At 30.2% G+C, this 17,319-nt stretch overlaps 1 protein-coding gene across 3 annotated transcripts in view; it reads left to right on the plus strand.

Annotated features, from left to right (window-relative positions):
* Nucleotides 1-17,319, plus strand: part of LOC145295828 (TPR repeat-containing protein DDB_G0287407-like) — a 290,573-nt gene that overhangs the window by 266,620 nt on the left and 6,634 nt on the right. For all 3 annotated transcript variants that reach the window (XM_080141533.1, XM_080141534.1, XM_080141535.1), the window contains 4 exons: nucleotides 2,532-2,650; nucleotides 6,070-6,202; nucleotides 12,786-12,902; nucleotides 13,018-13,161. In XM_080141533.1, coding sequence (XP_079997659.1) covers nucleotides 2,532-2,650; nucleotides 6,070-6,202; nucleotides 12,786-12,902; nucleotides 13,018-13,161 — 513 coding nt within the window. The remainder of the gene's footprint in view (nucleotides 1-2,531; nucleotides 2,651-6,069; nucleotides 6,203-12,785; nucleotides 12,903-13,017; nucleotides 13,162-17,319) is intronic.

A 17,319-nucleotide genomic window follows, 5' to 3' on the forward strand; every position in this document is an offset into this window, starting at 1 on the left:
GCAAATGCCAAACCTACCCATCACCACTAAAATGAAATCCAATAACCTTTCACCTCCCAAAACAAAACCTCCTTTGAACAATCAATATAGTAAAGAGAAAATGGAAATAGTAATTGAAAAAGAAAACAAATTCAAACTATATATTATTTTAATTGGAATTCATTATTGAGATGAGCATTATTTACATTTATTCATTTTATTGCGGACTATTATTCTCATCTTTATTGGTTGTTGTTTCACAACGTTTCGGCCAACTATTCCTCTGGCCTTCGTCAGGTGGTAACCGCGACGGATAGGAACTTCGAATCTCCTAACTGCATTCTTAGTAATCACTGCGATCTGTAGTTTTCGTTGTCTCACCACGTACAAACGTCGTGAAACAACAACCAATAAAGATGAGAATAATAGTCCGCAATAAATAAATTAATATAAATAATACTCATCTCAATAATGAATTCCAATTTAAGTAATATATATACCATTCGGTACGGACCCGACCCTGGAAGATCAGATAATAAATAAACGTGGATTTATAAGATCAAAAAATCCAACCTTGATCGCCCTTCGTGGCCCGTGGCGCAGTTGATAGACGGTGAATCTCTACGGTTCCAGATGAGCATTGTCTGAAGATAGCGGTTTCAATTGTACCCAAAGCCGGCCAGAGGCTTACCTGGCCAAAAACGTGGTGAGACGACAACAACTATGGATGGCAGTGATTGCTGAGAATGCAGTTAGGAGATTCGAAGTTCCTATCCATCGCGGTTACCACCTGACGAAGGCCAGAGGAATAGTTGGCCGAAATGTCGTGAAACAACTAATAAAGATGAGAATAATAGTCCGCAATAAATAAATTGATATAAATTTGAACTAATCAAAACCAATATGTTCAAGACCATGAAAATCAAAAAGCCCATATGAAACAAACCAAACAAACTAGAATTCAAAAAACCTCGTCAACAATCCCAATTATATGCCAAAAAAGCTACCTTACCTCATACATAATTTTTTCAGGTACTACTGGATAACATAGAACCAGTCGCACCCATTGAGTTATTTTATACACACACGCAATAAAGTTGATTTTTCCCATTTAGATTCAGTCATCATAGGACTATAAACACAGACACTACATAAATTCCGGTCGCTCCATGCCAATAATTGATGTATGTTTCTGGAAATTATCAGTTAGTTTGGTCTGATTTCAGTTTTTCATACATTATTTCTTACCTACCTTACTCTCTCAAAACAATCGTATTCAGTGGAAGTTGATGTAAATTTTACTCACTATAAAAATGTACTACCATTCTCCCACCAAACACTGGAAATTCTCAACCATCTTTTACCTCAGCCTGTTAATGTTTCATTTGCTTATTCCATGATATTATCTACAACAAAATATGACTTGCTTCAATTATCACTCACTTTAGATCAAGGATTTCTAATGGCACTCATTTTCCCCACACTTTTGATGGCCTTGTGCTTAATTTGTTTATGAATCTCTAAATATTTAACTAAGTTAAGTTGCTATTTTTCCTGATTACTGTAAGAAACGTTAAATATGCATAAATTTTCTCCAACATTTACGGGGTGGGTTGATCTATAGATTTTAGCTTTACTGGTAGTTTAAGACCAATATTTATTTTATTATTATTATTATTATTTTATTATTATTATTATCATTATCATCATCATCATCATCATCATCATCATCATCATCATCAACAACAACAGTGAAAGATTGTTTCTAAACAAAATCAATAAAAAAAAAAAGATAATTAAAGAATTGTTTTTTTTTTTGTTTTTTTTAAGCATCGGAAAAACATTGAAAAATATGCACAAATTTTTCCAATACCCCAAAAAGTTCCAATTCTGATGTGTGTGTGTGTGTGACAATGCCAATTACAAATGTTGGACAGAATATTAATTTATTAGAAACTGTTTAATAAATAAATATGCAAATTAGGAATACTTAATTGCTGTTTGTGAGTGTTTGTAGATTATTATATATACGACATCACAAAATTTCTCATATATCATAGAATGAAATAAGTATCAGCCCTTTTTGATGTTAATATAGTTAGGATAGGTGGAAAAAAAAAAAAATTGCATTTTTTTTAGAGAGATATATATAGAGTGAGTGAGAGATGGATGCGCACACGGTTTGATTGCTGATGTGATATTGTGAGACAATATGTGAAATGAATTGAGATAAAAATCTTAGATATAGATCAGGTCATATTCATTACTTTACAACTGAAAGAAAAATATACTTTATTAATGAGGACATTAATTGAACCCTGTGCAACACACATCCATTAAAATCTACTCTCTCCAAAATGTATGCAAAGGACGTTAATCTACGCAAAATATTTTTGTGGCAAGAGTTACTTCCCTTTGAATACAATATCTGAACACTCGTTTAAGAATTGTAGAAAAATATTTCATTGCCCCCCAACACGTACACCTTCATCCTCCTTTTTTATGCATATGTTTTTTCTCTTTTATTGAATTTTTTTCATGTTTGGTTGTAGGTTGGTCCCTCAAATGTAATGGTTGGGTTTTATGAAAAAGCTTTAAGCAGTTTTGAAGAAAGTGAAAATGTCATGGAAGAGTTGGTGTCTATTCGTTATGAAAAAGTTTGCCGTGTCGTGTAAGTAAAACATCTTGGCATTCAACGATTTAACATCTGACTTTGCTCTTTTAAACAAGGGCTTGTCGAGTAATGCAATTCAGCTTCCCCCCCCTTAAATACTGCTTGCATTTCTACATGTATTTTTGCGAATGGCAAATGAAATGGAGGGTCACATGTTGAACATATTTTCAGTTTGTTAAATGTAAAAGAGGGTGGGTCTTTAATTAAACATGTTTGTTTTTTTGTTATTTTAACTTTAAAATCTAGATCGGATCATTTATGGAGAGTAAAAAATGAATTGTAGGTTTATTTTGACAGCCTTGTAACTCTTATTTTGTCCTTTAGTCCTCACATTCCATGAGTGATGTTTCTGGGGGAAGAATGACTTTTCTGGGTCAGAATTTATCTGTATAACACTTATCATTGGCTAATTTATTACCTTGAAATAGTAGTTTTATTTTTACCTCCTTACATTAAATGGCTTCATGCTTTGTCTGGAATGATTTCCATTAAAAAAAATTCAAAGTAGACTTTTCATTCGTTGCCATTTTGAGCAGAAATGCATTAGAGTGTTGATCAAGAGATGTTCATGAATTCAATATACAAAAATAAAGAATGAATTGATTATAAATAATTTCTTACAAGCGGAATCGTACTCAGAAATATGATTGCCTATTTATTGCTTCCCCATGAGGGCAGAGTTAGACACAAGGTCAGATTTTAATGTGGGGGGATATCCAGCTCCTCAAAAAGATAGAGGCTGTGAATTGGGACTAAAATGAGAATTGCCTCAGTTTAGAAGGACAGAAAAGATGTAGTAACTGAACAGCAACTGTTTCTCTATTCTTATCGTCATCAATAGACCAGAGATGATTTCCTCAGCATTTAATTGAGACAAACTTTTGGCGGAAATTGTTGATTTGCAGAAAGTTTGGATTTTTCTGTGTGAGCTGTAGCAACATTGTGTTTTCATCCATAATTACCATCTGAATAGTTTGCTTTAAGCCACGGCAATGCATCTGAAAGTTTTGTAGTAAATATTAACTTTTTTAGCTTTTCATTAGCTTTGTAGAATTTTATAGCACATAAAAGCCACAATGTTAGCAGGATGTTCTGTTCTGAAGATCTCCCTAACCTCAGATTTTGTGTTAATTCGTGTCATTTCTGCAGTTCAGAATCACATCAACAATAAAGAACTTTTCAACTGAATAGATCATTACAATGAAGAACTTTTGATTAATCCATATAATAATTTTATTGTACTTTCCTAATCTGTTCTACTTCATGGCTGTTGTCAACAAATGTTTGACTGTTTTTTGTGCTGAATTTTTACTTCATATTTTACTGCATTTCTAAATGTCTTGTCTACCTTAAGCTCAATAGCCATTTTCCTTATGGATTTGGTTGAATTCTGTAAGATCTTGGATTTGAGAGTTTTAATAAAAGTTTTGGTACGTGTTTTGTTGATTCTCTCACTTCCAGACAAGTTCATAATATTTTTGCTCATAGTCATCCTATATCTCTTTTCGTTTTTCTTGAAATACTTTTGAAAAGTGTAAATCACACACTCGTTGATGTTTTTCTGATTGCTCATATCAGTGATAGTATTGTTAAGTTCATGACATCAATATAAACTTTCAAAATGATTGAGTTAGTGCCTGCTAAGAAAAAATCAACTTAACATTCATTGTAAATTTTGCTTCCTCATCCTGTATATCTATAAGAATGTATCGATTTGAAATGGTATTTAAATGATGTTTCAAGCGTAACCAGTTCCACGAAACACAAATCTTTCACATATTTTATTAAATTAAACATTTTTTAACCAAACTTTTTTTTTTTTTTTTTTTACACAGTGATCACCACTTATCAAGGCCCGGAAGCCACTCAGGGATAAGGGTTATTGCAAGTACATTACGTTAGTGTGGAGATTTGATAAAGTGTTTACTTAAGGGGGCGGTTCATTAGGAATTTGTTAATATTGGACTTGAAAACATCCAAGTTGTAGTCCGGAGGGAAGCAGGCAGATGGAACAGAGTTCCACAGGCGCGCAGTTCTAAGAAAGAAGCTTTGTTCATGGAATCCGCATTTTGATTTAGGCACAGATATAGAGTGGGGGAAAGTTTTCACAGTGGATTCAGCTAGACGGGTATTTTTCGTGAAAGATTGGCGAGGGGGGACCAGGGATTGGAGTTCAGACGAGCACCTGCCATGAAATTAGTTGGAATGATACCATCATGGGTTTTCCTCAATTATGCCGGTGACTTTTATTTGTATTGATTATTTCCAGGTATTCACTGTTGCTTAATATTTGAATGTTTTTTTTTTAATGTGAAGGAATTTTACAGGTGTTGTTCCAAAAGTAAAGCCTCCTATTTTTTAACTAAAAAAGTTGAAAAGCTATGAAGACTGGAGTGGTACCATTAAAACGAGCAACCTTTGTGCTTCAGAATTTATTGGAACTATGGAAAAAACTTTTTTTACGTTTTATTATATCATCTTAGAAAAATATTAAACTTTTATTTCTTTCTTCCAAGTTGGATCAATTTTGTTACAATAACTCAAAGCGAGATCTTCTCATGCAGAGATTTTATTATAAAGAAAAATCCTTTTATATAACTTATCTCGACAATCATAACATTTTGCTTGGATTATCTACAAAACATGTTATAAGAAAAGTTTTCTTTTCTTTTCATCGGCAAAGAACAAACAAAACACCCCCTCCCCCACCCACACAAAATCTTAGATATCAAGAGTTTAAACTCTTGTTAAAGGGATTTAAAAAAACAAAACGATGCTGCTTATCCAGACTCCTCCTCCCTATGAAAAAACAAAAGGGGGATAGTGTCTAGTAAGTATTTAGTTTCTTTCCAAAAATGTATGGAACAATAAAATCAGTAGAACCTAGTAGAACTACCTGCTTATGAAACACTATTCCAGTGGGCTGCTTCTCAGTTGAATACAACATGGTAGGCTTCAAATCCAATGTAAATAAGTTCTTGTTGAACCATCTCCATAAATAATCAAATTCTATCCAATTTACACCATTGACAGTTACTACACTATAATCTTACATTCATTAACTCTTATCTTTGAATGGCCTTCAAGTCTTGATAAGTGGTGGCTCCCAAATAAAAAGAAAAAAACTAGTAGATTAAATGATTTCATTTAAAATTTCCAAATGAAAAATGACGACTCAGGAAATTTGAAGAAGGCGTGTAGAGATTGCAACAGCTGAAACATTGTGACAATTAAAAATGGTGTGGATCATGTGAAGCACGCCACTTCATCTTGAACAAGAACATTGCGACAAAATTGTGTAAATTTGTGCAAATTGTCATTTTCATCCACGATGATAACAGTTCGCCTAATCTAAGAAATATCAGCACACGTGGTCTATTGTATTTAAAAAAAATCAAACTTGTTTTCATTTTCAGCATTCAAGCAGGTAAAAACCATGAAGCTCTGGAACTTTTGAAGACTGCCATGAAAATAGAAGAGAAAGAGTTGGGTGCACGTAACCATCGAATGGTAGAACTCTATGCGCTCATGGCGGAAATATATGATGAAGTAAGTACATAACTATTGTACTTGATTATAATCGAACAGTTTGAAAAAGACTGAAATGCAAACGTTCGATATTTTTAGTTTTAATGATTGAAGAATTTGATTGCAAAACTTGATAAACACCATTTTAAAAATTACGAAACTTTCACAACTAAAAGTGTTGCATTTCAATAGTGAACCAAACCCAAAATTATATTTTACATAATTTGATATTGGCATGATTTTTTTTGTTTTTGTTTTCAATCAAATTAAGATTTTATATGTTCATTTTTTTTATGGGTGAAGGTGTTAATTTAAATGAATTAGATTTATCGAATTTTGAATTCCAAATTTTCAATTGAAAACAAAAAGATGATTTTTTTTATGGTTGAAGGTGTTAATTTAAATGAATTAGATTTATCGAATTTTGTATTCAAAATTTTCAATTGAAAACAAAAAGATGATTTTTTTTTATGGTTGAAGGTGTAAATTTAAATGAATTAGATTTATCGAATTTTGTATTCAAATTTTCAATTGAAAACAAAAAGATGATTTTTTTTTATGGTTGAAGGTGTAAATTTAAATGAATTAGATTTATCGAATTTTGTATTCAAATTTTCAATTGAAAACAAAAAGATGATTTTTTTTATGGTTGAAGGTGTTAATTTAAATAAATTAGATTTATCGAATTTTGTATTCAAAATTTTCAATTGAAAACAAAAAAATGATTTTTTTTTATGGTTGAAGGTGTTAATTTAAATGAATTAGATTTATCGAATTTTGTATTCAAAATTTTCAATTGAAAACAAAAAGATGATTTTTTTATGGTTGAAGGTGTTAATTTAAATGAATAAGATTTATCGAATTTTGTATTCAAAATTTTCAATTGAAAACAAAAAGATGATTTTTTTTTATGGTTGAAGGTGTTAATTTAAATGAATTAGATTTATCGAATTTTGTATTCAAAATTTTCAATTGAAAACAAAAAGATGATTTTTTTATGGTTGAAGGTGTTAATTTAAATGAATTAGATTTATCGAATTTTGAATTCAAAATTTTCAATTGAAAACAAGATGATTTTTTTTATGGTTGAAGGTGTTAATTTAAATGAATTAGATTTATCGAATTTTGAATTCAAAATTTTCAATTGAAAACAAAAAGATGATTTTTTTTATGGTTGAAGGTGTTAATTTAAATGAATTAGATTTATCGAATTTTGTATTCAAAATTTTCAATTGAAAACAAAAAGATGATTTTTTTTTATGGTTGAAGGTGTTAATTTAAATGAATTAGATTTATCGAATTTTGAATTCCAAATTTTCAATTGAAAACAAAAAGATGATTTTTTTATGGTTGAAGGTGTTAATTTAAATGAATTAGATTTATCGAATTTTGTATTCAAAATTTTCAATTGAAAACAAAAAGATGATTTTTTTTTATGGTTGAAGGTGTTAATTTAAATGAATTAGATTTATCGAATTTTGTATTCAAATTTTCAATTGAAAACAAAAAGATGATTTTTTTATGGTTGAAGGTGTTAATTTAAATGAATTAGATTTATCAAATTTTGTATTCAAAATTTTCAATTGAAAACAAAAAGATGATTTTTTTTATGGTTGAAGGTGTTAATTTAAATAAATTAGATTTATCGAATTTTGTATTCAAAATTTTCAATTGAAAACAAAAAAATGATTTTTTTTTATGGTTGAAGGTGTTAATTTAAATGAATTAGATTTATCGAATTTTGTATTCAAAATTTTCAATTGAAAACAAAAAGATGATTTTTTTATGGTTGAAGGTGTTAATTTAAATGAATTAGATTTATCGAATTTTGAATTCAAAATTTTCAATTGAAAACAAGATGATTTTTTTATGGTTGAAGGTGTTAATTTAAATGAATTAGATTTATCGAATTTTGAATTCAAAATTTTCAATTGAAAACAAAAAGATGATTTTTTTTATGGTTGAAGGTGTTAATTAAAATGAATTAGATTTATCGAATTTTGTATTCAAAATTTTCAATTGAAAACAAAAAGATGATTTTTTTTTATGGTTGAAGGTGTTAATTTAAATGAATTAGATTTATCGAATTTTGAATTCAAAATTTTCAATTGAAAACAAAAAGATGATTTTTTTATGGTTGAAGGTGTTAATTTAAATGAATTAGATTTATCGAATTTTGTATTCAAAATTTTCAATTGAAAACAAAAAGATGATTTTTTTTATGCAATGAAGTTTGCATTCATATCTGTTTATCTTGACTGAAAACTAATCAATGAAATAAGACACCACAAATCCAAGGTATTTATTCATAAATAAACCTGATTTTTAAAATCATATAAATTTAACATACCGGTGCAACCAGGTCAGGCTGTCTGAAGATGACTGCCTGAATCAAATGCACGTACATTAACAACTTTTCGTTTTTGTTTTTTGTTTTGTTTGCACAACTAAATCATGTTCTGCAAAGCCCAAAGCAAAAACAAAAGTTCCCCTCCCCTCCCTCTTTTCTTTTTCCACCCCCACTTCCCTACTGACTAATTAAAGCACACCAATCAACTGCCATAAATTTGTCCATCACAAAGACAGATGTATCAGACCACCAACATGTAAAAACTGTGGCGAAATCGGAGACCACATTAATTGCGAAATGCCATTAAAATGCACCAACTGTAAACAAAAACACGCAGCTGATTCAAAAGAATGTGAAGTTTGGAAGGAAAAACAAATAACTACAATGAAACACCAAAAATCTATCATACCCAGAAACTAGAAGGTTAGTTGAGAGCACGAGTGTATGCAAATATAACTAAGATGACAACTCGATTTCAAGATAAGAAACGACACAAAACAATCTGATTGAATTGATGAAAGAATTCAGATTACTAATAGAAACATTAAAGTAAAATTTAACTCGATTAACTAAATGGAACATAAAGGAAAATCCCGAATCCCAAGATGATGAAACTGAAAATACTACAAACCAAATAAAGCAACAGTAAATGCCAAACTCACCCAATAGTGCTATCAAATCCAAGGATTTTTCCCCCCACCAAAACAAAAACCCTTTAAGAAAAATCAACATAACAAACAGAAAACAGGAATGGTGTTGAGGTGCTGGTTGAGGATGAAAGCAAATTCAAACTAATCAAAAGCCAAAAAAGATACTCAAGACAGAAAATCAAGAAATAAAAACAAACCAAAAAGCCCAAATAAAAACAAACCAAAAAGCCCAAATAAAAACAAACCAAAAAGCCCAAATAAAAACAAACCAAAAAGCCCAAATAAAAACAAACCAAAAAGCCCAAATAAAAACAAACCAAAAAGCCCAAATAAAAACAAACCAAAAAGCCTAAAGGTTGAAAAATCTTGTCAACGTTCCCAATCTAGATCCAAGCCAGAAATATTACCAAACCAAAAACCTAAAACAAAAAATGGAAGTGGATGAACATTCGCAAGCACCTACAAGACCTTCCCAGAAGCAAGAAATAATAGAATACCAAAATACGCAGAGGAATAATAATCAATTCATGGACGGAAAAAAAAAAAAAACACAACAGATCATCCAATAGTATTGTTGCGGACTGAAATCAAACTCTACAGAACTCTTAATTCTTATTTCACTTTTCAACCCAGCCATAATCTGCTGTCAAGAAATCTTCCTGAAACAAGAAGATAACTTCAGCATAAAGAACTACCAAATATTTAATTACACTCATAATTCCAGGGGCAGGGCCTCCGAGGGAGTAACTATTCTAATCAGAAACGGTAAACTTCACAGCAAAATAAACATAACAACCAACAAACAAGCAGTTGCCATTAACGTCACTGTACATGAAACAATGATGATATACTCACCCACCAAATATATATATAACCCACCAAATGACGACATAGATAAGAATGAATCGAAAAAACTGATTGACCAATTACTTAAACCTTTCACCGACCTAAGTGACTCATCACTGTGGACTTTAAATGGAAAGTATATGATGACACTTGTTGCTGTGGACATTTGCCAATATTAATAGAAAGTCTAAAATTCAACAGTGAAAAACTTAAGGCTAACTGGCAACTATACAAAAAAAGTAAGTATAGGTTGAATCACATAGATTCAAACAACGACTCAGTAAAATTTTTTGCAGAAACAATACTAGAAATTATAAATGAATGCATTCCTAAAACGTCAACATTTAACAGACACAGCTGACCCTGGTTTCATGATAAATGTCGGGAATCCATCAAATTGTGAAAATCGGCTTTGAGGAAATTTCAGAAGCAGTCTACAACCACAAACCTGATGGAATACAATTTAAACAGAGTTAAAGCTTGTAGACTAACAAAGGCAGCTAAAAAGAATGCTGGAAAAATTATGTCAGCAAATTAAATTCATCCACGGAATATTGGAGATGATTAAAAAAAATTGCAGGTAAACATCGATCAACACCAATTAAAAATAACTCCAGAGTAACCAATAAAAAGAACATATTAAACTTAGTAGCTGAAACTTTTCCCAAAACTAATCTAATCAAAACCATAACACAAAATTTATAACAATTAAACAAAATACTTTAAATTGAAAAATAATTAAATTACAATAAACTGTTAATTTATTGCAGACTATTATCCTCATCTTTTCTTGGTTGTTTTCATGACATTTCGGCCAACTATTCCTCTGGCCTTCATCAGGTGGTAACCGCAACGGGATAGGAACTTCAAATCTCCTAACTGCATTCTCAGCAATTACTGCCATCCATAGTTGTCGTCTCACCACGTTTTAGCCAGCTTTGGGTAGGATTGAAACCATTATCTTCAGACAATTCTCACCTGGAACCATAGAGATTCAACGTCTCTATGAATTGCGCCACGAGCCCGTCACATCAGAATACAAGCAGCCAAATCAGCATTAAACCTGCAACAATAAACATTCCATATACTAACTTTAAACCCAAAATCAATCAACTATTTTATGCAAAATGGCAACAACAATAGAATAAGAACACGAATAACAAATTTTACCAAATTAAACCCATTCTTCAAGAATGGAAACCAACTACTAGAATATCAAGAAAAGAACAAGTTGTTATATCCAGAATTCATATTGGTCATACAAAACTCACACACTGCTACATACTGAAACAAGAGCAACCACCATAATGCCCATTCTGTCAAGAAACTTGCACCATCAAACACATTTTCGTGGAATGTAGAGCCATTCATAATGCCAGAAAACAATATCTTAAATCCAACAATATGAAGAACATAATCTCCGAAAATAACCACTTGGATCAAATACTCTCCTTTTTGAGAGTAACAAGACTTTTCAAAAAAAAAAAATTCTCAACAAAATAACCCAACTAAACCCTATAATAAATATTCAAAAACATAAAGACCTTTTTTTAAACTACTGGATTTGACATTAAATAACCCGAAAAGGGTTCATATGCTGTTAAACAAAAATAAACAAACAAACAATAATTAAACAGTTTTTATTATATTAATTTATAAAACAAAATTTATAAATGATTTGCAGTTCATTATGTGTTAGCCATTCATCTGTGTAGATGATTTTTTTTCATTTGTAGTCGGGGAATTAGCTGATGTCAGTCCAGTTTATGTAGAAAATGTCCGTGAATTGAGAAGATCAGATGGTATCATGTTCTCGGTTTTTATAAAACTAATATTTTGCAAAATTTAGTTAATAAACAGCAAATTGTATTATTCAAACTACTGTTTCTTGAGTGTTATTCTCACGTTTCATTTAATGTAACTTTTGACCTTCTTCAGGTGAATTTTTGTTAACCTCTGAAAACTTTCTGTTGAATTTATATATCTGTTCAGAATTTTAAATGGAATCCTTTATTTAATCCAGAGGTAGCATGCTCTTGTTCCTTCAGCCATGACCAGGAAAAAGTCTTAGGTAATTTGCAATTATATTCTTAGTATCACCTGCACTGAGGCTTGAACCTTCAACCTTCAAAAGAGTGTTAATTCTGTGTCATAACAAATGAAATACTAAGTAAAAGTCAGTTCTAAGTGACATTTTAAGGGTTTCGTTTGACAGAAATATTCCTGAGTTCAACAAAATACACATGTGGAAGTTCAAAGGTTACACTGGATGAAACATTGTGAAAATAACATGCAACATAGCAATATGCACACGGACAATAAAACGCTTTGGATAATCACAGATTTCAAGCGGGTTCTGCTAAAATCATCTTATTTTAAAAACCAAAACACTTTAAGTCCTCAAAACACCACCGTTTTGTTCGGAAATGAAGATACTTTTAAATGAATTAATAATGTACATTATATATTTTAAGAGTTTTAAGCAAATAAAGTGATAAAAATGTGAACATCATAAAACAGCGATTTCGGTAAGATTTTGTAATGACCCCCCCCCCCCTTGATTTGTGAATGCTTGTAGCGTGTTTGTATTAAGAATTTTGTAATGAAAACAGCCGTTACATGAAATGAAATGAACTGAGAGATAACAAAAGAAATGTGTTTGGATTGTTTTATTGAAAACTAAAAAATAATTTTCATGTTTTAATGTATCATCAATCTTTTGAGGTGAGAAAAGAAATCTTTTGTTGAATTCTTTCAGAAATTGAAGCTGAACGACTTTGTGTCTCCAAGTCAACTGCCAGATTTAAGGAAAGCAATATCATATGGAAAGAAAGCCATTGCTTTGCGGAAAAAACTGAGTGGGCGTTACCACAAGGTCAGTTTATCAACCACGACCATTCACCTTTTTTTTTTTTAAATCTTATTTTGCTTGTAACTTCTAGAAAAAGAGGAAAATACTTGTTTTATGGATAATTTTTTTTTATTTGCAGTTTAAACTTGGAATGAGCTTGATGAAATTGGCTTTCAACATGGAAAGTTGGGAAGCATGTGGTGGCAGCACAGAAATGTCAGGTAGTGAAGCGTTGGCCGAAGGAAATCGATGTATTGATATGGCGTTAAAAATATTTCAAGAGGTGAGAGAAATAAAGTTCATAATATCTTGATATACTATTCTCTTCATAGAAGAAGGAATTTAGATTTTGTTTGTTGTCAAAGAGGCTTGGAATTGATAAAACTGGGCCCAAAATTTCTGGAAGGATCTTTTCTATTGCTTGACAGGGGTTCAGTGGGAATTCAAAAAGCTAGTGTTGGGATGATGAACTTTTGGGGTATCGGAATTAGAAAAATTTGCCTATTTCCCGATGCAAAAAACAATTCTTTTAATAGGCTTTTTTATTTGATTTTGTTTAAAGCAAAATCTGATTCTGCTAATATTAACGATAAAATAATGAATATCGACTTTAAACTACAAAATTAAAATCAATAGATCATTCCCTACATAAGTCTATTTTTACATGTGAGAAAATCTGCACATTTAACATGTATTTTTATGGCAATTGTGAAAATAACAACTTTATAGTTAAGTATTTCGAAATTTATAAAGAATCGGAATCGGTAATTGTATCAGAATCGGTTAAGCATTTAACACAGAAGGGCTTTCTTGTGGGGATGTGCAATTAATGTTGGAGAAATACTTTAAGAAATTCATATGAATTAGAAACTAAAACAAAAATAAAAGTGCCAAGTAGACATCAAGATTTATATGAAACATAAAGAATAATTAAAAAGAAGGTTTAAATTAGGTATTCCAAACCCAAATTTTATTTTCATTATATCTAAAAAAAATTAATGTGCTCATATAGATTTTTGTAAACCATAAACAAAAATACCAAATTTATTTTGGTAGCTCAATTAGCCATCAAGTTATGATCGTTTAAAGTCTGTTGGAAAGTTGAAAAATTGTACGTCATAGAAATTAATATACATCATAGAAATTAATGTATGCCATAGAAATTAATGTACGCCATAGAAATTAATATACATCATAGAAATTAATGTATGCCATAGAAATTAATGTACGCCATAGAAATTAATGTACGCCATAGAAATTAATGTACGTCATAGAAATAAAAAGTTATGATCGTTCAAAGTCTGTTGGAAAGTTGAAAAAATGTACGTCATAGAAATTAATGTACGTCATAGAAATTAATGTACGTCATAGAAATTAATGTACGTCACAGAAATTACTGTACGCCATAGAAATTAATGTACGTCATAGAAATTAATGTACGCCATAGAAATTAATGTACATGATAGAAATTAATGTACGCCATAGAAATTAATGTACGCCATAGAAATTAATATACATCATAGAAATTAATGTATGCCATAGAAATTAATGTACGCCATAAAAATTAATATACATCATAGAAATTAATGTATGCCATAGAAATTAATGTACGCCATAGAAATTAATGTACGCCATAGAAATTAATATACATCATAGAAATTAATGTATGTCATAGAAATTAATGTACGCCATAGAAATTAATATACATCATAGAAATTAATGTATGCCATAGAAATTAATGTACGCCATAGAAATTAATATACATCATAGAAATTAATGTATGCCATAGAAATTAATGTACGCCATAGAAATTAATATACATCATAGAAATTAATGTATGCCATAGAAATTAATGTACGCCATAGAAATTAATATATATCATAGAAATTAATGTATGCCATAGAAATTAATGTATGCCATAGAAATTAATATACGCCATAGAAATTAATATACATCATAGAAATTAATGTATGTCAGAGAAATAAAAAGTTATGATCGTTCAAAGTCTGTTGGAAAGTTGAAAAATTGTACGTCATAGAAATTAATATACATCATAGAAATTAATATACATCATAGAAATTAATGTACGTCATAGAAATTAATGTACGTCATAGAAATTAATATACATCATAGAAATTAATATACATCACAGAAATTAATGTACGCCATAGAAATTAATGTACGCCATAGAAATTAATGTACATCATAGAAATTAATGTATGCCATAGAAATGAATGTACGCCATAGAAATTAATATACATCATAGAAATTAATATACATCGTAGAAATTAACATACATCACAGAAATTAATATACATCACAGAAATTAATGTACGCCATAGAAATTAATGTACGCCATAGAAATTAATGTACATCACAGAAATTAATGTACGCCATAGAAATTAATATACATCACAGAAATTAATGTACGCCATAGAAATTAATATACATCACAGAAATTAATGTACGCCATAGAAATTAATGTACGCCATAGAAATTAATGTACGCCATAGAAATTAATGTATGCCACAGAAATTAATGTACGCCATAGAAATTAATGTACGTCATAGAAATTAATGTACGCCATAGAAATTAATGTACATCACAGAAATTAATGTACGCCATAGAAATTAATGTACGCCATAGAAATTAATGTACGCCATAGAAATTAATGCACGCCATAGAAATTAATATACATCATAGAAATTAATGTACGCCATAGAAATTAATATACATCACAGAAATTAATGTACGCCATAGAAATTAATGTACGCCATAGAAATTAATGTACGCCATAGAAATTAATATACATCACAGAAATTAATGTACGCCATAGAAATTAATGTACGTCATAGAAATTAATGTACGCCATAGAAATTAATGTACGCCATAGAAATTAATGTACGCCATAGAAATTAATGTACGCCATAGAAATTAATGTACGCCATAGAAATTAATGCACGCCATAGAAATTAATATACATCACAGAAATTAATGTACGTCATAGGAATAATTATACATCATAGAAATTTGTGTACGCCATAGAAATTAATATACATCACAGAAATTAATGTACGCCATAGAAATTAATATACATCATAGAAATTAATGTACGTCATAGAAATTAATGTACGCCATAGAAATTAATGTACGCCATAGAAATTAATATACATCATAGAAATTAATGTACGTCATAGAAATTAATGTACGCCATAGAAATTAATGTACGCCATAGAAATTAATGTACGCCATAGAAATTTGTGTACGCCATAGAAATTAATATACATCACAGAAATTAATGTACGCCATAGAAATTAATATACATCATAGAAATTAATGTACGTCATAGAAATTAATGTACGCCATAGAAATTAATGTACGCCATAGAAATTAATGTACGCCATAGAAATTAATATACATCACAGAAATTAATGTACGCCATAGAAATTAATGTACGCCATAGAAATTAATGTACGCCATAGAAATTAATATACATCACAGAAATTAATGTACGCCATAGAAATTAATGTACGTCATAGAAATTAATGTACGCCATAGAAATTAATGTACATCACAGAAATTAATGTACGCCATAGAAATTAATGTACGCCATAGAAATTAATGTACGCCATAGAAATTAATGCACGCCATAGAAATTAATATACATCACAGAAATTAATGTACGTCATAGGAATAATTATACATCATAGAAATTTGTGTACGCCATAGAAATTAATATACATCACAGAAATTAATGTACGCCATAGAAATTAATATACATCATAGAAATATATGTACGTCATAGAAATTAATGTACGCAGTAGAAATTAATGTATGCCATAGAAATTAATGTACGTCATAGAAATTAATGTACGCCAAAGAAATTAATGTACGTCATAGAAATAAAAATAAAAATTTGTGTTATTTGGATTCTTCAGATTACTGTTCTCATCTTGAATATCATTTTTACGTTTCGGTTGATGTAATCTGCGACCTTCATGTGTATTTTGTTGAACTCGAGAATCTTTTTGATTGAAGGTTCAATCCTCAGTGAAAGGTTCCAGAGTTCGACAAGATACACCTGAAGAAGGTCAGAGGTTACATCAACCGAAATGTTGTGAAAATGACGCCGAAGATGACAACAATATTCCAAAGAATCTAAATAATACAATCAATTAAGCCTCATCTAAAAAATTCAGAAACGCAAGAATAAAAATGTTAATAGCTGGTTCAAGGCTTGAAGCTGGCATGCATAGTGATATTTATTGATTCCAAGGGAGTTCCATGTGTGATGCAAGAATATTAAAGACTATAAATTTATCAACATGAACTGGAACAAATACATTGAGGACATTGCCAAGGCTGCTGCAAAGAAGGTAGACTCCTTCTACTAACGTTAGAAAGTTACTGAGAGAATTTTATATCTTCACAATCCCATAAT

The sequence above is a fragment of the Euprymna scolopes genome, chromosome 16 (assembly GCF_053919585.1).
Source record: "Euprymna scolopes isolate OS-2025 chromosome 16, ASM5391958v1, whole genome shotgun sequence".
Classification (NCBI taxonomy): domain Eukaryota; kingdom Metazoa; phylum Mollusca; class Cephalopoda; order Sepiida; family Sepiolidae; genus Euprymna; species Euprymna scolopes.